Genomic DNA, 20843 nt, shown 5'->3' on the forward strand with positions numbered 1-20843 from the left:
AACTAACCATCATCTAAGGATACGTTTACCTTGCAGCTGTGAAGCATAATTCCCAGTTTGGATAGGCATAAACACTTGCGTTAGCATGCTAAAAATTACAGCGTGACCACAGAGGTCATAGGCAACTTGCCTGAATACAATCCTGTCTGAGGTCCTAAGCAGATAGATTGACAACTAGCCTGAGTTGCCGTGGCCATGCTGATATATGTTTGTATGCTACATTGAACAGAGCTACTGCACATGTGCCAATCAAACTAGGAATTACACTTCCCAGCTGCAGTGTAGCTAGGTAAAATCCCCAGGCACACCCTGCCATAAGAAATCCCATCTCACTACATTAAATGTGAAATGTTAGTCACTTTAATTCATGCAAGAAACTGCAGCAAGTACTACAGTAGTTACAAGAATTCAGAATACTCCTTGGGAGAATACTCCTGCTGATTTGCCATGGGAGTGTCAAGAGCAGGCAGATGGAGTTTATTGACTAGTAGTTTACACAGAGGTCCTGAGAAGTGTTCCTATCAGCCCTCACTACTTAGATATCAACCACCTCACCATGGAACACAGATCATTGTAGTTTAAATTCATCGGTGAAGAGAACACAACCTGAGAAGTATCCCCAATAGAAAGCTGCCATGAGGACATCCTGGATCTACTGAGGCTCAAGCTGGACACTTTTTCCATTAAACCAGCGTTACATTTACATGGCCAGATGAAGCCTAGAGGGTGCCACTCCCTGCACAACCAGACCATAACTCTGTGACGCACACAGGCCCCTTCCCAAGTGGGGGACTGCAGTACACTGATGATCCAGGGGCCTTTCCTCTTCTCACTGAGACACTAGAGGCTTTCTCCTGCTACCTCCCTCACGAGGGATCCACCCACATCACCAAGCCCTGGGGGAGAATCAGGCACGACTTACGCTGCTCCGGCCACAAGTCTGGAGATGCTCGGTCCAGCTTCTCAAAGCTCAACAGGGAGGCTTCCAGATCGGTCCCTGGAATGAGACAATCAATCAGACACGGCGCACACCGCTCCCGCCTCGCACCCGGGCATGTCACACGCAGCCTCGGCGGCGCCCCGGCCGTACTGCCCCCGGGCCGTGGCGTGAGGGTGCCCTGGCACGGCTCGACCGTGGCGCCCCGCGCAGAACGCTAGTGGTACCTGGCCGGGGACGTTCCCGTGTCAGGCTCCATTGCCCGGGGCGGCCCCGCGGCGAGATGGGGGCCCCTGGCAGGGCCAGTCCCCGGGACCCCCACGGTGCCGAAGCGCCGGCGAGAGGGAGTGGGGGCAGCGACAGATAAAGCTCGAGATGCGGCTCGGGAACGGGGCGGGCTGGGCCGGTGCCCAGGAGGCGCCGCGGCTGAGCTCCGCGCGCAGGGCAGGCGGGGTGCGATAGGCGGAACCGGCTCCGGTCGGTCCCGGGACTTCAAGTTCTTACCTTCCGTGGGAGCCGCCATCTTGCCCAAGTCACGTGACGGGCAACTGCCGCCCGCGGAAACCCGTACACGTAACTCCCTCTAGAGCCGCCCCGACACGCGTCGCCTGCGTTCCGCTCCCTAGGAGGCGTGTCCGGACCCGAATTTCCACCCAAGCAGGCGTCAGTTCACGTAGCCAATCCTCGCCCTGGGACGGTGGGCGGTTCCCGTGGGGCGGGGCCAAACGCGTTCGGATCCCCATTGGCCGGGACGAGCGGCCCCGTGCCGTGCGAAGGCGAGGGTGTTGTCTAAGCGGCCAATGGCAGTGCGGGGGCGGGCTCTGCTCTGTGAGGGTCTGGCGGTCTCCCCGGGGCTCAGGGACTCCCAGCGGGCAGGATGGCGGCGCTGGCAGGTCGCGGGGCCCAGGTTGGGCAGCGGCTCCTGTGCAGGGTGAGGCCGGGCGCCCGCAGCCCAGCGGGGCCCGAGCGTATCGAGCAGCCCCTTCCCCGTGCCTTGGTGCGGGAGCCCTGTCGTGGCTCCGACGGGTGGGCCCGGGCTGAGCTGCTGCGGCTGGGGGCTCGGGGCTGGTCCCTCCGGCCTCGCCTGTGCCGGACAGTCCCCCGGGCTAGGGGCCGTGCGGCCGCCGCACGAGTCTTCCCGACGGGCTCTCGGGGGTCAGCCTGGCTGCTAGCGCGGCTCCGCTGAGTGAGAGACCCGGGGTCACCGCTCCTGCTGGGGGGCGAGCAAGCCTTGCACTCGCCCCGCGAGGGAGGGGGTTTCTCCGGGGCACACAGCGAGGGGTGGCGGCGGGACAGCTCTCAGACTCGGGCAGCGAGGTGACGGGGGTGTGAGCGCTGGGCTGGGCGGGCTCCCCACAGGGCCCTGCACGGGGTCGGCCTCACCGCTTTGGTGCCACGGTGGACAGGGACGGACGGAAGCGGTTCTGATTGTTCCCCGTCCTGCTGCCCAAGGAGAGACCTAAGCTGCGCAGTGGAAACGGTTTAGAACTGCACTCGTGTGAATGAGGGCAATTGTGCAGCACTTTCAAATACGTCGACCTAGCGGGGCTAACTTGAACCACTGAACAGTTGGTGCTTTATCAGGTTCCTTGCCATTGATTCCATTAGCACTTGTTCAGTTCTCTGGCCTACATACAGGGAATGATGGTGACCCCTCCCATGGCATATTAACTTGCAACCATTGGTGACTGTCACCTGCATTGTTCCATCAGGATACAATTGACTAATGGACCTTGGGGCTCAGATACCACAAGGCAGGCAGGGACTGGATGGGTCTAACCTCTGCAGAGACCCCAGGATTTGCCTCTTGTGTTTTTAACAGCATTGGTCTCTGTGTCTCTGCCTTTCTTTCATGTAGATCCCCGCAAAAGTGAGTCCCACCTGGTATTCTTCATCCTTCTTCTCTTCTTTCTCAGTGGTGAGTTCATTCTTCTTCCTGATTATAAGCTTTACCAAAGGGAAGGAATTGGAGGCTCGGGGGGTCCTGGATGAAGGGAAGGAGGAGATGCAGATGGCAGCTATTTTGTTAAGCCTCCACACATTTGCATGGCAGGAGCTGCATCCCGGTACTTTCACTTGCATAACTCAGGGTGCCCAGTGCCTATCTAATCTGGTGTTATGAAACTAAAGCAAGTTTTTGTGGTTGCATTGCCAAAGGGGTGGGTTTACACGGGAAGAAAATGTATTTGCTGAATTAACATTAAATGGATCAGCCCAGCTAGCAGGGCATGAAATAGTTTCAAGTCAGAACTCTAGATAAGGCTGGCTAAAGCTCTAAGAAGTCTGTAATAGCTACTGGGGCAGGTGAATTGTTGGGCTCTTTTCCTCATGCAATGAAACACTTCCTTCACATCTCTTCTTAAAGGTCACTTCCAGGGCTTAAATTTTCAGACACTTTCCTGGCCCTCTTTCCCCCCCCCTCCCCCATTTGGGGTTCTGGGCTTCAGTTGTGGGGCAGGGGGGAGGTCTCAGGGGCTTCAGCCCCACAGGGAGGGGGTGCCAAGGCTCCAACAGGTTTGAAAATATTTACTGGAGCTCTGTTCTAGGCAACTCCAGCTGAATTTAAGCCCTGGTCCCTTCTGTCACTTCTCCTCCATTTGACTTCTAGCTGTTTTTCCCTAACACATTCATGCTTTGGGGCTCTTAGTGAAGTGAGGGAGAAAAGTCCTAAGGAGCCTTTCTAGTCATTGAGAGAGAGAAATCTGCCTTCTTATTAATCTAACTTAGATATTTATTACACACAGGAAAACTACATTAACAGAACATTATTAAGATTGTAAAGTCAAGCAATCAAAAGTTAGCAAATACCCTGGATATGTCACTCCTGGCAAGATCCAGACTAATGAGTAGTTGTGTCCCCCTGCCCTTTAACCTTGGGTGCCTTTTCACTGCTGTAGCCACCACTCCTCGTCTGCTCTCACACAGCCTCCAGCACATAAGTCACTCCAAGCTATATTGTGAGAGGGCTGCCTGCCAGACTCACACCAGCTTTAATGCAGAGTGACCCCAGCACACTCCCATTCCCAGATTTTCCCCCAGAAATGTATGTCTTGTACTGCCCACCCCTTTCCTGGACAATACAAGCTTATATAAAGTTTGTCATTTAACTAATAAAAATAATAGGCACACTTGCTGTCCCAAATGGAGTTTCCCAGACACTTTAATTCAAACACACTGGATTAGATAAAGTAATAAAAAAAGAGAGAGATTTTAAGCACACACAAGTATGAGTCATATAAATCAGAATTGGTTACAAGAAAAATAAAAGTAAAAGGCAACGAATGCCTAATTTTTCAACTAGGTTAACGGTTCTCCATGGCTGGCGTTAGACTTGCTGGGGTCTGGGGTTGAAGACCAATCCCAACCGTTTCAGCTCAGGGTGGCGGGGCTTGGGCAGGTTCAGACTTTGGTCCACCATCCTGGTCATGTAGTAATTTTTGTTGTCAGAAGGGGGTCGCGGTGCATGGAAGTTTGAGAACCCCTGAACTAGGGTAAATTCAGGGCAAAGTCTCACCACATGATCCAGCAGTTCTACTGGCTGAACTTTCAGCCAGGATCCCTCCCCCAGTCCAGTGTTGTTTTCTTTGTTCTTCAGGTGTCGTGAATGCCATAAGCAGAAAGAAAGGGAGGAATGATTTGTAACATCTGTCCCTCCTTTCTATAGCTTTCCCCTCCCCCCCACCAAGAAGCATTTCCTGCTGAGTTCTAGGAGACAGAGAGTCTACCTGGATGGGAATCCCATGCTGTTTTTGTTTTGTTTTGTTTTTTTTGCGAAAATGTAGATTTTTTTTACCTATGTCCCTTTTCCTGCTAGGCCCATTTCACCTTGTTTACCCCTGGCTGAGGCAGCAGCTTGCCTTTTGTCTCTGAGGAACTAGTTTGGCCACTCCCCAGACTTGGAACATGTTTTAGTAACACCACACGGTGAAATCTTACAACTTTACATACAGTATTGCCACACATTTTACGGGGAAAATAATGATAATCAAACTATGAGCTTTCAAATGATATCTCACAAGGCATGCTTGTACAAAGATTATTGTAATCGTGTACAAGGGGTGAAAAATAAGATAGAGACCGTCACACCAGGATTAAGATGGCACATGCAACCTTAATTCGTCTCCCTTGTGCATATTGATTCTGATGGCCTTTAACTACATGATCATACATATTTTTTCCACAGGGCCCCTGCCTCATTCAGTGCATAGAATAATGATGCTCTATTCAATATTTTGTTTTCTTGTCATTATTCATTGTGGCTCCAGGTTTATTTACTGCACACTATTCAAACCCTGCTCTGAAGATAGAATTATTACTGTCCTCAAAATGGGCTTTTCTGTGGTGCTCTCACCAGAGTATCTGAATGTTGTACAAACAGTAATGAGTTTATCTTCATAACACCCCTGTGAAGTGAGTTGAAGTGAGGTGGTGGTGGTATTATCATCCCCAGTTTACAGATGGAAAAACTAAGACAAAAAGAGATTAGGGTAAAAAATATTCACTAATTTTTTATGCCCAATTTCAGACACCTAAAAGCTGATTTTTCAGAGTAGTTAGCATTATATAGAGCATTATGTGTTCAAAGCATAGGTCCCCTTGACTTCATTTGCAGCTAGTGCTTGGCACTTATGCAGATCAGATGCTAAGGTCTTAGGTAAGGCACCCAGAATATGAGGAACGTACAACTAGTGACTACATGTGAAAAGTTTGGTTTCAGTGATTCACATGAGAACTCTGTGGCAGAGACAGGGATGGGCAGCATTCAGCCATCTTAACCATGAGCCAGTCCTACTCTTCCTGCAGTCCCCTGCCTCATTCAGCACAAATCTTCCAACTTCTGCAACAAATAAGGCAGGGGCCCTATAGACAAGAGTCCCCTTTAATACCCAACCCTGATTCATCACCAGAATAGGCCCATCCTGTCCACTAAACAAGGTAAGGGTCCTGTGGGGAAAAAAATTGTGGTGATTTAACTGAAGACTGTACCATAATGCAGACACACAAGGGGCTGAATTAAAGTTGCACAGGCAGCCTTAATTCTGGCATTTCCCAACTTTTGATTGTTTGACTTTGTAACTTAAATAATCTTCTTTTAATGTAATTTTTTGGTGTGCAATTTCCCAGCTCTTAAAAAAGCAAATTGGGGGAAAAAAACCCAGAAAATCCATTATGTGGCATCATATTGACACCCCATGGGCCATTAGCTGGGTTGGAACCTTGAGATCCGCCACAAAGACCTCAGTCACTTCACTTAATGGAGTAGCAGATGACAATAGTAAGTTGTCATCCTCTAGTGGCCCAGCAGTTGACGGAGAGACATGCTTTGCCAATGAGTTTCACAGATATTTGCTGACCACTGAGGACCGGTGAGACTCCAAAGGCTTGGGTTCCATTGCAGGCTCTTTTGTTTATCTTTTTACAGTGCAATATTCGTAATCAAAAATAATAATATAAAGTGAGTACTGTGCACTTTGTATTCTATGTTGTAATTGAAATCAGTATATTTGAAAACGTAGAATAACATCTAAAAATATTGATAATGAATTTAAATTTGTATTCTATTATTGTTTAACAGTGCAATTAAAACTGTGATTAATCGCAACCATTTTTTAATCTAGTTTGTTTTGCATTAATTGCATGTATTAACTGTGATTAATTGACAGCCCTAGTTATTACAGAGAAAATCCAGATTTACCCCTGCGCTGGAGGGCACATGCTTTGTTGGGATGTCACATGTGCAGCCTGGTCACTCATAAGAGCAGTGAGAGGATGGAGTACATTCAACGAGGAGGGAATCTTTGAAGATTATAGCTGTTATAATTGAAGTCCCTACTGAGCATCGGGGCGGCTCTAGGAATCCCGCCGCCCCAAGCAGGGTGGCGCGCCACGGGGCACGCTCTGGCGGTCGCCGGTCCCGCGGCTCTGGGAGATCTCCTGCAGACGTGCCTGCGGAGGTTCCGCTGGTCCCGTGGCTCCGATGGAGCATCCGCTGGCATGCCTGCGGGAGGTCCACCGGAGCCGCGGGACCAGCGAACCCTCCGCAGTCATGCCTGCGGGAGGTCCACTGGTCCTGCGGCTCCGGTGGACCTCCCACAGGCATGACTGCAGAAGGTCCGCCGGAGCCGCCTGCTGGCAAAATGCCGTCCCAAGCACGCGCTTGGCTTGCTGGGGTCTGGAGCCGGCCCTGCTGAGCGTGTGCAAACTGTGATTTCCTCCTTCCCCCTCCCAAGTGGGTGGATTTGTATGGTGACAGCAAAAGGCATCTATAAAATCATGACTGGTGTGGAGAAAGTAAATATGGAAGTGTTATTTAGTCCTCATAACAGAAGAACTAGGAATCACCAAATTAAATTAATAGGCAGCAGGTTTATAACAAACAAAAGGAAGTATTTTTTCACACAACACACAGTCAATCCATGGAACTCCTTGCCAGAGGATGTAGTGAAGGCCAAGTCTATAACAGGGTTAAAAAAAGAGCTGGATAGGTCCATCAATGGCTATTGTCCAGGATGGACAGGGATGGTGTCCCTAGCCTATGTTTTGCCAGAAACTGTGACAGGATGGACAGTTAGTGATTACCTGTCCTATTCATTCCCTCTGGGGCACCTGCCATTGGCTGCTGTCGGAAGACAGGATACTGGGCTAGATGGCCATACTGGGTCAGACCAAAGGTCCATCTTATGTCCCTAACACAAAGGCCATCTCCCTGCCAACTATCAAGTCTTTGCTCCAAAACTTCTGGGTGTTAGAGCTTTTTAAAGAAAAAGTTGCCAGAATTTGTTAACTTGCAAAACAACATATTTTCTCTTAGCCTTGCTCTCAGAAATGACTAAACCATTCTGGCTGAAATTTTCCCCAAAAAATTCACCCTTGAGAGAGACACCTCGTATAGAAGATTTCAGCTTGAACTGTTCGAGTCTGCCAAAGTTATAAGCAACTGAACACAGGGTCTTTTAAATGGGAAGTGTCCGGCAACATTAAAAATAGGTTGTGCTAGCAGCCTCTTCTGTAAAGTATCTAAGCACAAAAGGGAGGCAGAAACACCACCCACTAACCTGTGCTTTGTCTTCTGCAGCCAGCAACCAAATTGTTCATTGATGGGAAGTTTGTTGAATCCAAAACTACCGAATGGATCGATATCCACAACCCAGTAAGTGAAATGACCTCTGCTGCTGTGTGGGCCCTTGCTGTGGTCAGGAAGGGGTTCCACCTCACTGAAGTCACTTGGGGAGATGCAGGGAATGTGACTGTCTTGCAGTTGCTTTCTTAGGGGTCAACTGCCTTCTTAAGGTTAATGCCAGACCCAGTAGAAATGAACGCTGCCTTCTCTCCCCTATATGGTAGATCTCCAAGAGGAGACTTAGGCCTCTTTTTCCACTCTTTGCACACTGAAGGGGCTCTGTGACTAGTGCATCAAGTTAGTAAATGGTTTCTGTCATAGAATCATAGAAGCGTAGGACTGGACTTAGTGATTTGATGTAAGCCTGAAGATAAACTCCTTGCAGAGACTGGTGTAGACCCCACCTCCCCTCCAAGGGGAAGGAGAGAGTCCTGGCTGGAATCTGAGGTTCTTTTTCCCACTTTTGATGGAGTTGCCATGTTTAAGCTGTGAAATTCCAGTGAATTTGGCATCAAGCACCATGTTGGATGCAGTTGCTTTATGAGTCTGGTCTCAGAACTCAGATTTTGTTAAATTCATTTCTGTGTCTGCTTCTGGGGGGCAGATTCAATTGAGACTGCATGGAGGGGGATCCTGCCTGACCCTGCATCAGGTGTCTAGACAGTGGGTTCTCAGACTTTTCTGTGTGGAGCCCCATTTTGACATTATAGTTATTTTTACATATTGTTCTTAATAGTGATCAGAACAATTACACTCATTCAGCAAAGTTGGCTCAGCCAACTAAACTCATTGTATCGAGGGAGGAGATTCATCCTTTGCAAGGCTACTCGCTTTCTTGTTTTATTTCGTCTCCTCTTGCTCTGAACGGTTACTTATCTTTATTTTGCAGATGTCTCTCTGAATGATGTAACTGATGATCTCTGTTATGTCAAAACAATTTTTTTAAAACCTACATTAAAAGAATGTTATGGTTGCTAAAACAAGCTCTCAAAAGATAGGAAATGCTGGATTTATGGTCGTCCATACTAATTATGATATAGTACTTAACTTTGTAATCACTTACTGATTTTTCCAAAGGACCTATGCCTCATTTAGAGCACAAGAGGAACAGCAGATGAGGCATGGAAAAGTCTGTTATACAGAGAGAGACTGCTATCCTTAGGATCCCATCTTATGCACAGCAGATGTGTAGTGAAGAGGCTGAGAGATACAGGAAGCAAAAAGAATCTTGTAGTTAAAGCACTGACGATACTGAACCCAGGAAAAATGGGTTCCATCTCTGATTTTGCTACAGTCACTGTTAGGCAGGTCCCTTAAACCAAAATGTTCAGAGGTGGCCGCTAACTATTTGTTTTCTCGATGCCCTTCTTGAGACACCTACAGCTTGATTTTCAGAGGTGCTGAGCACTCAACTCTAGTTGAAGTTGTGTCCTCAAAGTATGTGAGGGGAGGAGTTTCTCCCTGACATCAGAGGAATCATGTAAGTATGGTTCCATTTTAGAAGGATATCAGATCAGGGATGTGAAAGGGGCATTGAATGGCTGAGGGAGATAGCATGAAGAGGATGAGTTTTGATGTAATTGGTTGTTCCATCAGGCCACAAATGAGGTGGTTGGTCATGTCCCGAAGGCCACGCAGAGCGAGATGGAGGCAGCTGTGACTTCATGCAAAAAAGCTTTACGGAACTGGTCAGAGACATCTGTTCTGAGCCGCCAGCAAATCTTGCTGCGTTACCAGCAGCTCATCAAGGACAACCTGGTGAGACACTTATCACTGTCCTCAATGGCTGTCGCTGAGTGCATGCCAGTAGCCCAGGGTGGGCAGGCTTGAGTACTGTTTCCTGGGCTCATGGCGGGCAGTGCTGCCTGGGTTTGTGAGCAGAATGGGGGTGGCATTCCTCATACCAGGGAAGGGATGGTGTGGTGCTCTTCAGGCCCATGGGGACAAAGAGGGCAATATTGCCTGCAGATGCAGGGAAGGGCAGATTGTTGTTTGCATTTTATCTTTACACCAAGTTCTGTTTTCAAGTTGTCTTGAGGTTTAATGGAGTCAGTGAAGGCAAAAGGGAGAAATATCTGCAAGAGTTGTTCTCACTAGGGCTTTGCAGTTCTAAATCCCCAGATTGCTTGGCTTTGATGCCATAGGATTCAAACTGGCCCTACAATTCCAGTTGTCCTAATTAAAACAGTCCCTTTCTGTAGGTTGTTGGCTTCTCACACATACAGTGACTCATTAAGAAGTAGCAAATTGGGTAGTATTTCCTTTCCAAGCCCCTCTTTGCTGGTCCATTCGTTGTGGTATTTGGCTATTTGTGGAACAGTCTATCCTGCTTCTACCTCCCACTTGTGCTGGTTGACCCTTTTTTCTTTCTCTCTCTCTCTCTCTCGCTCTCTCTCTCTCTCTTTTTATTTCCAGAAAGAAGTTGCCAAACTCATCACTTTGGAGCAAGGAAAGACCCTGGCTGATGCTGAGGGAGACGTATTCCGAGGCCTCCGTAAGCTAGTGGCTCCTCCCACTATAAGGGGCTTTCAGAAGCTATGGGCAGGGTAAAAGTCCAATGAGCAACAGGGGCTATAGAACACAAGAAAGTAGCACCCTTCGGAGCCTATAAGAATCCTTTTACAGCCAGCCAAGCTACTGTGCTTGGCCATGCAGGGAGTGTTCATGGTGCATGGGAGCTGTAAGTTGTGGGGAAAGATGCAGGAAGAGAGAATTGCATTGTGGCATTGTAAAGAAGGCAGTTTTGAGGATGAGTGGTAGGAGCTCACTCTTTGGCATATCACCCTTTCTGCTGCAGAGGTGGTTGAGCATGCCTGTAGTGTGACATCCCTCATGCTGGGAGAGACCCTGCCCTCCATCACTAAGGACATGGACACTTACACCTTTCGCCTGCCTCTGGGAGTGTGTGCAGGGATTGCACCATTCAATTTCCCAGCCATGATTCCTCTCTGGATGTTCCCCATGGCCATGGTTTGTGGTAACACCTTCTTGATGAAGCCATCGGAGCGTGTGCCAGGAGCACTCATGTTCCTTGCTAAGCTGTTACAGGACGCTGGTGCCCCTGATGGGACTCTGAACATCATCCATGGGCAACATGAAGGTAAACTCAGGCTAGTCTGCTGAGTTGGCTACAGAGTGTGAGGGTGTGTTGGGGCATGTGTCCTTTGAGAGTAGGCATAGAGATGTTAGGGTTTCCACTGTTATGAACTAGCATGGTGTTTGGGAAAGTGGGACCAGGGGGATCCAGGGAAGTGCAAGGCTGATGATGCAGGACGATAGAGAAACTTTTTAAAGAAAGAGGGTGGACAGCATTTAAATCTGGATGTACATTTAGATTCCTAGGATGGTCTTTTCAAAGTGTCCAAGTGACTTAGGAACATAAGTACCATTGACTTAGGGTACTTGTATGCCAAAGTCACTTAGGCACATCTGAAAAAATCACCCTTGGTGCCTAAATTCAGATTTAGGAGCCTAACTTGAAGCACCCAGTTTGACAGATTTTGGGTGGTTAAAAAGTAAGAAGGGTTCTGGCAGTTCTGGAGCTGGAAGAACATCAAGATATAAAGGATAAGGAGTTCTGTGAACTCCAGTGTGTAGTAGGGACTGGAGTGGGAGAAAGTGGCTGGAGTTCAAGTGCCAGAAGGGCAAAGGCCAGGGTGAGTGGAGGAGCTGGGATGTGGGTGCTATGGGGACAGAGTGATGAGGATTGGGGAGCCAGGTCGGAGAACAGAGGGGCGGTGGTTCAAGTGCTGGACAGTGAGCAGAGGAAGGGGATGGGCAGCAGTGGAACCCCTGTAATGGTAGTACATAGGGGGGCAGGAATCTGGGTGCTTGGGCTGTGGGTAGTAGAGGGATGAGCATTGTGGGGATGGGGGTGGAAGGCCGGAAGGGACCATTTTGATCAAAATGGTCCCTTCCAGCCTTGAACACTCTGGAGAGGAATGTTAGAGTCCCAGCATATAATGAGCTGTTTCCTTTTTGAAGCTGTGAATTTTATTTGTGACCATCCGGATATCAAGGCAATCAGCTTCGTGGGGTCTAATCAGGCTGGAGAGTACATCTATGAAAGAGGATCCCGGAACGGCAAGAGAGTCCAGTCCAACATGGTAATGCCCCTCAATGTAGCAGAGGTTTCAACCTACAGGCTGCTACTCCCTTGTATATGTGCTTAAGACCTTTTCCATTCAGTGTCTGGGACTGACTTGAATTTAGGCAGTTGGATGTGCTGAGAGAGATTAAGCTTCCCTTTCTACCAGGATGTGAGCAGCTCAGTAACAGTTACGATATGAAGTTGTCACTGCAGAGCTGGAAAGAAAGTGGGCCAGGTGTACTTAGCAGTTTGAGATTCTATATGTCTTGTATTTTAGGGAGCCAAGAACCATGGTGTGGTGATGCCTGATGCCAATAAGGAGAACACCTTGAATCAGCTTGTTGGAGCTGCTTTTGGAGCAGCTGGCCAACGCTGCATGGCCCTGTCTACAGCCGTATTAGTGGGAGAGGCAAAGAAATGGCTGCCAGAGCTGGTGGAGAGAGCCAAGAACCTGCGAGTTAATGCAGGTACAGATCTGTTTGGTAGCTTCAGGTTAAGCACCTGGCTTGTGTTTTTTTGTATATCTGGTACATTGCAGTGTGTGACTGTGAGGTCTTGGCTCCATGGGTTTGGTGCATGGAGGTGGGGGCTGGAAGACTGCCTGCTTGGAGGCTCTGTGGGTGTGTGACAAGAGGTCTGGATTCAGCACCACATGGTTGGGGTGCTGGGGGGATCTGTTGTGAAGGAGGGCTTGACTGTGTTACTAGAACTCTAGTTTTACTTTCACAACATCAGACAGTTTATAACTGTGGGTTTGGGGTTTTGTGTAAAAAGACTCAGCCCTGCCTTTAATGTAGCAACCCCACTTATAACATTAACAGACTTTTATTCTAGGAATGTTTCCCTTTCTGTCAATTTGTGTTCAGTAAAGCCCTTCGGATGAAAGCATATATCTTTCGGGGGCGGGGATAAGTCAATCCGCTGTTGGATTTTTTAGTTGATGTAAACAAAAAAGAAACAAACAAAGGTAGTTGATGTAAAGATCTTTGCCATTCACATACATCTTTATTGAAAAATAATTGAAAAACTTGATACATAGATTGCTTTGCATTTCTTGGATGTTCATTTTCCAGCTCCATTTATAGGCCTTGTACAATGTATTTCTAACTACAGTCGAACCCATTTATGTCGACCTCGGTTAACTTGCCAATCCTGTTAAGTCGACGGTTTACAAGTGGAACCGCCAGACTCCCTCTTTGGCTTATGAGTTTCTCATCCGTTATGTCGATTTGCCGAACCCTAATATCTCGAGCCCGTCCCCGACCCACCGTGTCCCCAGCCGCCGGCTCCCCGGCTCTCCAGCCGCGCGGTTCCCCAGCCGCCCGCTTCCCGCGTCCCCAGCCGCCGGCTCCCCGGCTCTCCAGCCGCGCGGTTCCCCAGCCGCCCGCTTCCCGCGTCCCCAGCCGCCCGGCTCCCCGCGTCCCCGACCCACCGTGTCCCCAGCCGCCCGCTCCCCGGCTCCCCAGCCCCGCGGTTCCCCGCTTCGCCGCCCGGCCATCCGCCCGGCTCCGCTTCCCCGCCCGCCCCCGTATACCCGGTCCCTGCCTGTCCCCGCCCGCCCGCCTGGCCCCGCATACCTGGTCCCTGCCCGTCCCCGCCCCACATACCTGGTCCCGGCTTCTCCTGCCGCCCGCCCGCCCGCCGGCTCCGCTTCCCCGCCCGCCGGTCCCCGCTTCCCCGCCCCCGCATACCCGGTCCCTGCCTGTCCCCGCCCGCCCGCCCGCCCGGCCCGCATACCTGGTCCCTGCCCGTCCCCGCCCCACATCCCTGTTCCCGGCTTCTCCTGCCGCCCGCCCGCCCGCCGGCTCCGCTTCCCCGCCCGCCGGTCCCCGCCCCCGCATACCCGGTCCCTGCCTGTCCCCGCCGCCCGCCCGGCCCGCATACCTGGTCCCTGCCCGTCCCCGCCCGTCCCCGCCCCACATACCTGGTCCCGGCTTCTCTTGCCGCCCGCCCGCCGGCTCCGCTTCCCCGCCCGCCGGTCCCCGCTTCCCCGCCCCCGCATACCTGGTCCCTGCCCGTCCCCGCCCCCCCGCCCGGCCCGCATACCTGGTCCCTGCCCGTCCCCGCCCCACATACCTGGTCCCGGCTTCTCCTGCCGCCCGCCCGCCGGCTCCGCTTCCCCGCCCGCCGGTCCCCGCCCCCGCATACCCGGTCCCTGCCTGTCCCCGCCCGCCCGGCCCGCATACCTGGTCCCTGCCCGTCCCCGCCCGTCCCCGCCCCACATACCTGGTCCCGGCTTCTCCTGCCGCCCGCCCGCCGGCTCCGCTTCCCCGCCCGCCGGTCCCCGCCCCCGCATACCCGGTCCCTGCCTGTCCCCGCCCACCCGCCCGGCCCGCATACCTGGTCCCTGCCCGTCCCCGCCCCACATACCTGGTCCCGGCTTCGCCTGCCGCCCGCCCGCCGGCTCCGCTTCCCCGCCCGCCCGTCCGTCCGTCCGCCCGGCTCCGCTTTGCCGGATCCAGCCACGTGCAGGCAGCGCGGTAAGGGGGCAGGGAGGGGGTGGGGGGGTGGATAGGGGTTTATCTCGATCATTGGTTATCTCGATGGCTTTTGGCAAACCCCTAGGCCGTCGAGATAACAGGGTTTAACTGTATATGTGAATTGGGTTTTTCCATTATATTTTATTTTTAACTTTATCACACTATAGAGCTCTCTATTGAGTTACATTGTCATGTCTGAACAAAAACGTAAGTAGTCCCCCTCTTTTCTGCCAGCATAGATGCCTTCCCTCCACCCCATCTCCTATTTTTTGAAGAGAGACTTTTGAGAGTACCATCCTATTAATGAGACATCATTAACGGAAGTATTACAGTTATATTGAAATGAGGCGCTTGCTATTTAGGACTAGCTTAACTAAAACAAAGACTTAATCATTTTGCATCTTCTCCATTCTAATTCTCCTTAAATATGTTTGTGGACCTCCAGCATACACTGAGTCTCCATTTGAGCAGCCAGTTGGAGGCATATGTGGATTAAAGATTAATTAAAAATATATATATATTTTCTCTCTCTCTCTCAGTTAAAAAGTCAAGAGGCAAATTTCATGATTTTTCAGGATCCGACTCATGATTTTTAATCTCTTGAGATTGGCAATACTTCAGACTAAACAAACTCAGTTCCCTTTTGACTCCATTTTATGCTTGTTTTTAGCAGCTATCATATGTAGCATATACAGGACAAGATGACCTCTTGTTACCTTTCCCCTTCTATGGTTCAGAAAGGCTTTTGCAAAACTTTCAAAATTTTCAGAACTCACCACAGCAAGTCAGCTCTGTGTGTTTTGGGTGTGGGGACTTCTGTCTCTCTGATTTGGAAGCATGGGGCTTTTCTGTTGGTTAGGGGATCAGGGTCTCTTGGTTCTGTGTGTTTGAGTTCCTCTCCTACTTAATTTTAGGATTCTTATATCTTTGCTGGGAAGGTAGTTGTTGGTTGTTCTCTTTGAATATGAAACCATCACAATTCAAACCTTTCTCTGCTTCTGTACTTCAAAGGAGACCAACCAGGAGCAGATCTGGGGCCCTTGATCACCCCCAAAGCTAAGGAGCGGGTCTGCCACCTGATTGAGAGTGGAGTGAAGGAAGGAGCTGCCCTCCTCCTGGATGGACGAGACATCAAAGTGAAGGGTTATGAGAAAGGCAACTTTGTTGGACCAACCATCCTTGCTAAAGTCCAGGTGAGCTAGTCAACGGGCTGGTTACTGGATGCAAAGGAATGAAGTATTTCATAGGTTTGGTGGAAAGAGTGGCACTTGTGGTCTGCCCAACACAGCTAGCAATGGCCCAGTGGGCTTATCAACCTTGATAGGCTAGCTGGCAAATTACTGGTTCAGTGTGTGCATTTGAGCACTTAGGAATGTTGCATGTATTAATTGGGCAGGGTAGGATGGTTAAGGTTCCAACCTCAGTATATCCTGAAACCTGGATTGTAGAGTGATAAGTGAAGTGGTCTGATTGGACTGAGAGATGGGTGCAGATGAAGCTGGGAAATTGGGAGGTAGAAGAGCATGGATGGGGTGATACAGGTAATTAATTGCCAAACCTGCAGCTCCTATGTAAGAAATTGGTGGTTTGGAATGACAGTGGGAGAGTTGTAGGCAATGTGAGAGTGCAAGGGAGAAGGATGGTGGGTAGGGTGCAATGGGGTTGACTGGCAGGTAAGATATATGCCAAGTTGTAGTGATGTGGTCACCCAGGCTGGGAGGATGGAAAGCTAGGAGTTATGGAAACAGAAGCAAACCAATCAGAGTGGATAAAAATCAATTATTAAAAAAAGTGGATTTTTTAATTTAAATCAGATTTTTTTTGATAAAATGCTTTTTGAGGAAAAAGCCTATCTAAAGATAGTTTTAATTAAGATACATTGTAGCTCAAAAATATCTCATCATGGAATAGGGATTATACATTCTAATTTTATAGTATGAGACAATATATTCATGTAATGTTTAAGAAAAGTTTTGTAAATGAGTTCCAATAGTTCATGGATTAAGGACCCAATTTTATGGCGTTCCATGGGCTTCTGTATAGATGATTTAGGTTAATCTTTCTATCTACCCAATGCTCAGTCTAGAAGATAAGCATCTCTAATGGTAGTTTTGCAGTTTTCAAACTGGATTTGTGTCTCCAGAGGTAACATGCTTGTTAACAGCAAAAATGTTTTTAAATAAATAAATTTTAATATATAGAGGTGAGAAATAACAGACCTCAGCTCTATTGTCCCTCTGCAAATTTGTGTACAGAGTCAATCCCTTACCTTTCTCAAAGTGCAAAGTTTCAAAAAGTTCAATGAATAGAAGATTGTTGGGTGCGGAATAGATCAGGACAAGAAGTCTGGAGATAAATGTGAGAAGTGAGGGACATATGCTTGTTTTATTAAAATATTATATGTTTGCTGTTGAAGAAAAAAATCCAGAATACTTAACATTGTTGTTTTAGTTAAATACAACAATTTAAATGTCTATCTGGTGATGTTCTCCTCCTAATACAGCATGGCAAGAAAATCCTCCAAATATTAATGATTAACCTGTTGAATTGGAGCTAGTTCACCTCCCAGTGACTTCATAAATATCTGCTTCAATTACCTTTGCTAAATGAAATAACCAAACAATCATTCATTTTCTGATATAGCTGTAAAACTAATCTGAAAAGTTTTCAAAATAAATCACTGTTTAAAAATGTATAGTGTGTACCTTCTAAAAATGAAACCTACATCTATCTCTGAGTTGTGAAGAATATGTATTAAGGTTATAACAACCAACAAGAATGCACTTTTATGTAGAAAACCATGATTAAATTGAGTCTTCCTGACTAGTGACTTAAATCAAACCCACCCATAAACCAGTCCTGACTGAATCTAGGGCCCTTGATCAGTCTCAGGCGGAAGAGTAGATTTGTCACTTGACTGAGAGCAGGCAGTGGATGTGTTAGTTGGCCGTGACAGATGGCAGGGCATGGCATTGGGGTTGGTAGCTACCAGGGCATGAGGGACAGTGGGGCATGCAAATTCAACAAGGACAAATGCAGAATACTCCACTTAGGAAGAAACAATCAGTTGCACACATGCGAAATGGGAAATGACTGCCCTAGGAAGGAGTACTGCAGAAAGGGATTGGGGCGGGTCATAGTGGATCACAAGTTAAATATGAGGGAACAGTTTCAAAAAATATGTGACTATAATTCTGGGATGTATTAACAGGAATGTTGTAAGACATGAAAAGTAATTCTTCTACGCTACTCCGCGCTGATTAGGCCTCAACTGGAGTATTGCGTCCGGTTCTGGGTGCCACATTTCAGAAGGATGTGGACAAATTGGAGAATGTCCAGAGAAGAGCAACAAAAATTATTAAAGGTCTAGAAAACATGACCTATGAGGGTAAATTGAAAAAAATGGGTTTGTTTAGTTTGGAGAAGTGAGGACAAAGAGGGGACATAAGTTTTCAAGTACATAAAAGGTTGTTTCAAGGAAGAGGGATGTCCTAGATAATACTTAGTCCTGTCATGAGTGCAAGAGACTGAACTAGATGACCTCTTGAGGTCCTTTCCAGTCCTACGATTCTGTGATTCTATGCAGAGTGATGTCTAGTGAGGTGAAGGATGGTGAGTGATGATGGGAATGCTCTGAGGGTTTGATTTGTGTGTGTGGTGGTCTCTACTTTGGGGGTGTCTATGGCATTTCCTTGACATGAGTTTTGTTTTCTGCTGTTTCTGCTTTGGCAGCCAAGCATGACCTGCTACAAGGAGGAAATCTTTGGGCCAGTTCTAGTGGTTCTGGAAGCAGACACTCTTGATGAAGCAATTGAGATAGTGAACAGAAATCCCTATGGAAATGGAACTGCAATCTTCACCACCAATGGCGCCATCGCTAGGAAATATTCCCACTTGGTGGACGTGGGGCAGGTATGCATCCATAGGATAATGTATAGAGTAGAATTATTCCCATCAGTGCTTGCCATCTACATGAGACACCCATCTAGTCCTGGCTTCTGATTTCTGTCTTAAGGTGTCATAATGTTTGATTAGGTAACGTACTATTATCTCATATTTAAGGAAACTGGATCTAGTATCTTTCAGGGGAAGAGAAATATGAGGCTGTTCTGTTGTTGTTACAATCTGGTACTTGTTTCTTCTATTAATATGGTGGCTTTACTCTGATTTAGGTGGGTGTAAATGTTCCAATACCAGTGCCTCTGCCCATGTTCTCCTTCACTGGCTCACGTGCTTCTTTCAGAGGAGACACCAATTTCTATGGCAAACAGGTAACTCATCAAATTAGGAAACATACTGTGTTTTTGCTGCTCTGTGAACCTAGTGTAGGAAGCCAGGTGGAGGTGAGGGAAGAGACCACCAGATTATATTAACACGGTGGAGACTTGTGAATGGAGGGAGAATTGAGCAATGTGCTTTATTGCTGGGGCAGAGACCTCAGGATGTTGGGCAGGGCAGAGAAGCTACTGGCAGCTCCCATGTTGGAGATCTTTGTACTCTGAAGATATAGTGGGAGGCTTGCAGGAGTACCAAGGCCAAATGTACAACCCTTGTTTCTCTCATTTCCTTCAGGGGGTGCAGTTCTATACACAGCTGAAGACTATCATCTCTCAGTGGAAAGAGGAAGATGCCACAGTTACCAAGCCTGCTGTAGTTATGCCAACCATGGGAAACTAACCAGCTTTTACAGGGGTACCATCCGTGGTGCCCTTCACCTTCTGTGCTACAGACTTCTTCCAGCTGTATACTGACTGCTTCTATTCCTTATTTCCCTGGGAATAGAAAGCCCTGTTCTCCCTAAGATCTCTATTTCCAAACAAATCAGGGAGGCTCCTCATGTAACGCACAATCTAAGTTTTCTGTTGCTCTCAGCAATTTTTCAGCTAATTGAGTTCAGTTTCTCCCCAGAAAAAACACTCTCCTTCAGTGACTGGTCAGATGACAAGCCTGGGCACAAATTCTCCCCTCCCCCCAACCCTTCAAACTGAACTTGCACAGGCTCCATTTTCCACTATATCTGTCTTTAGTCCCACTGATTCGGTGCTGCAGCTTTCTTCACATCCCTCTCTGGTCCAATATTCTGATTCCACCTCACTCTGAGAAACTCTCCCTGTTGCAGAGAAGTGGCTTTTCCATTATGGGCAGGTAGCAAGTTTGAGAGTGTCTCTGAAGTTCAGGAGAGTTTAACCCCATACCCACTGAACTGTTTTGAAGGGCCTGATGCTTGGGAACTGGCTGCTTTAAGAGTTTCACAAGGAGGTCTACTGGGGTGCTTGACTGAGTATCAAGGAGATTCCTGAGTGTAGAGTGAATCCTACCCTACCTCGCTCTGGTTGTTGATCCCCATCATGTATGTATCCTGCCAACTCCTGTTAGTTCTCAGCTCTGACTGTTAGCTGAAACCACTTGCAGGGTGATGCTTACTATGATAGCAGCAGTGTGCCTATGTGCTCTGTGACCATGGAAGCAGAAAGCACCACCTTATGTATGTCTACTCCTGGCTGGTGTTATTCAAGCCCTGTGAGATGGGGTGGAATTGGCAAGAAGGAGGCATTTCCTTCCTCCAAAGGCAACTAATCTGAATCTTTTGGTTTCTCTTCCTGATTGTCATATGTCTATGCTGCTACTGCCCACTACTTGATTCACTGTCACACCTGCTCAAGTGTGTGTGCATCTTTTAGTGACTGCAGGCCCTAATACTAGTGACAGGTGAGGTTCTGTTAGCCTATGTGATAAAGGTCTTTACAGCTGGAGATCTGGGGTTCTATTCCCTGGGTGGGTGGGGAGGATTGGGTTTGAGCTGGTGACTCATGATGCAGCCATGGAGTAGTTAAGGAAAGGTCCTGGGATGGGGTAAGATTAAGGGGACATTATGTTGGCTTCACTTGGACTCTGCTATAAGTGGCAGGGACTGGTAGAAAGTTGCTTCTTGCACCTGAGGAAAAGAATGCTATTTAACAGATTCTAATCATGATTCATTGGTCTAATTGAACAAACTGAATGTGAACACTTTGTATCCTGCCTTCTGGTAAAGATGCCTTTTGTAACTGACAGCTGCCTGACTTTAATACAGCTGCTATGGTGCCACTAATTTTTGTGTATTTTCTCTCAGGTTCCGTTATAGCCTAGAGGGGAAATGCTCATATTTCTGCAATTTGATTATGAATAAAAATTGCTAATGCATTTCTTCAATTAATGACCTTGGGGTGGGGGGGT

General features: G+C 48.3%; 2 protein-coding genes across 5 annotated transcripts in view; one reads left to right on the forward strand and one right to left on the reverse strand.

Moving 5' to 3' along the window:
* Positions 1-1574, reverse strand: part of LIN52 (lin-52 DREAM MuvB core complex component) — a 68374-nt gene extending 66800 nt beyond the window's left edge. For both annotated transcript variants that reach the window (XM_045017007.1, XR_006579407.1), the window contains exons 1-2: positions 1442-1574; positions 923-997 (exon numbers count right to left, since the gene is read on the reverse strand). In XM_045017007.1, coding sequence (XP_044872942.1) covers positions 923-997; positions 1442-1460 — 94 coding nt within the window. In that variant the 5' untranslated portion in view covers positions 1461-1574. The remainder of the gene's footprint in view (positions 1-922; positions 998-1441) is intronic.
* Positions 1575-1719: 145 nt separating this feature from the next.
* On the forward strand, positions 1720-20810 carry ALDH6A1 (aldehyde dehydrogenase 6 family member A1). Of its 3 annotated transcripts, none has more exons than XM_045014120.1 (12): positions 1720-1868; positions 2796-2855; positions 8013-8087; positions 9654-9815; positions 10473-10551; positions 10855-11157; positions 12042-12163; positions 12425-12614; positions 15639-15820; positions 18360-18539; positions 18800-18898; positions 19200-20810. In XM_045014120.1, exons 1-12 carry the CDS (start codon positions 1815-1817, stop codon positions 19302-19304), a joined length of 1611 nt encoding a protein of 536 aa, XP_044870055.1. In that variant the 5' UTR covers positions 1720-1814; the 3' UTR covers positions 19305-20810. The 3 variants fall into 3 exon arrangements, with proteins under 3 accessions (XP_044870055.1, XP_044870056.1, XP_044870057.1); XM_045014121.1 differs by having other exon boundaries at positions 1789-1868; positions 2805-2855; XM_045014122.1 differs by having other exon boundaries at positions 1800-1844.
* The last annotated feature ends 33 nt before the right edge of the window (positions 20811-20843 follow it).

The sequence above is a fragment of the Mauremys mutica genome, chromosome 4 (genome assembly GCF_020497125.1).
Source record: "Mauremys mutica isolate MM-2020 ecotype Southern chromosome 4, ASM2049712v1, whole genome shotgun sequence".
Classification (NCBI taxonomy): domain Eukaryota; kingdom Metazoa; phylum Chordata; order Testudines; family Geoemydidae; genus Mauremys; species Mauremys mutica.

Excerpts from the sequence above, each read along its gene's own strand:
- ALDH6A1 (XM_045014120.1), top strand. The coding sequence starts at position 1,815 with ATGGCGGCGCTGGCAGGTCGCGGGGCCCAGGTTGGGCAGCGGCTCCTG. Across the intron at positions 15,821-18,359 it reads CCATCCTTGCTAAAGTCCAG|CCAAGCATGACCTGCTACAA; the intron begins GTGAGCTAGTCA and ends CTGCTTTGGCAG. Across the intron at positions 18,899-19,199 it reads CCAATTTCTATGGCAAACAG|GGGGTGCAGTTCTATACACA; the intron begins GTAACTCATCAA and ends CATTTCCTTCAG.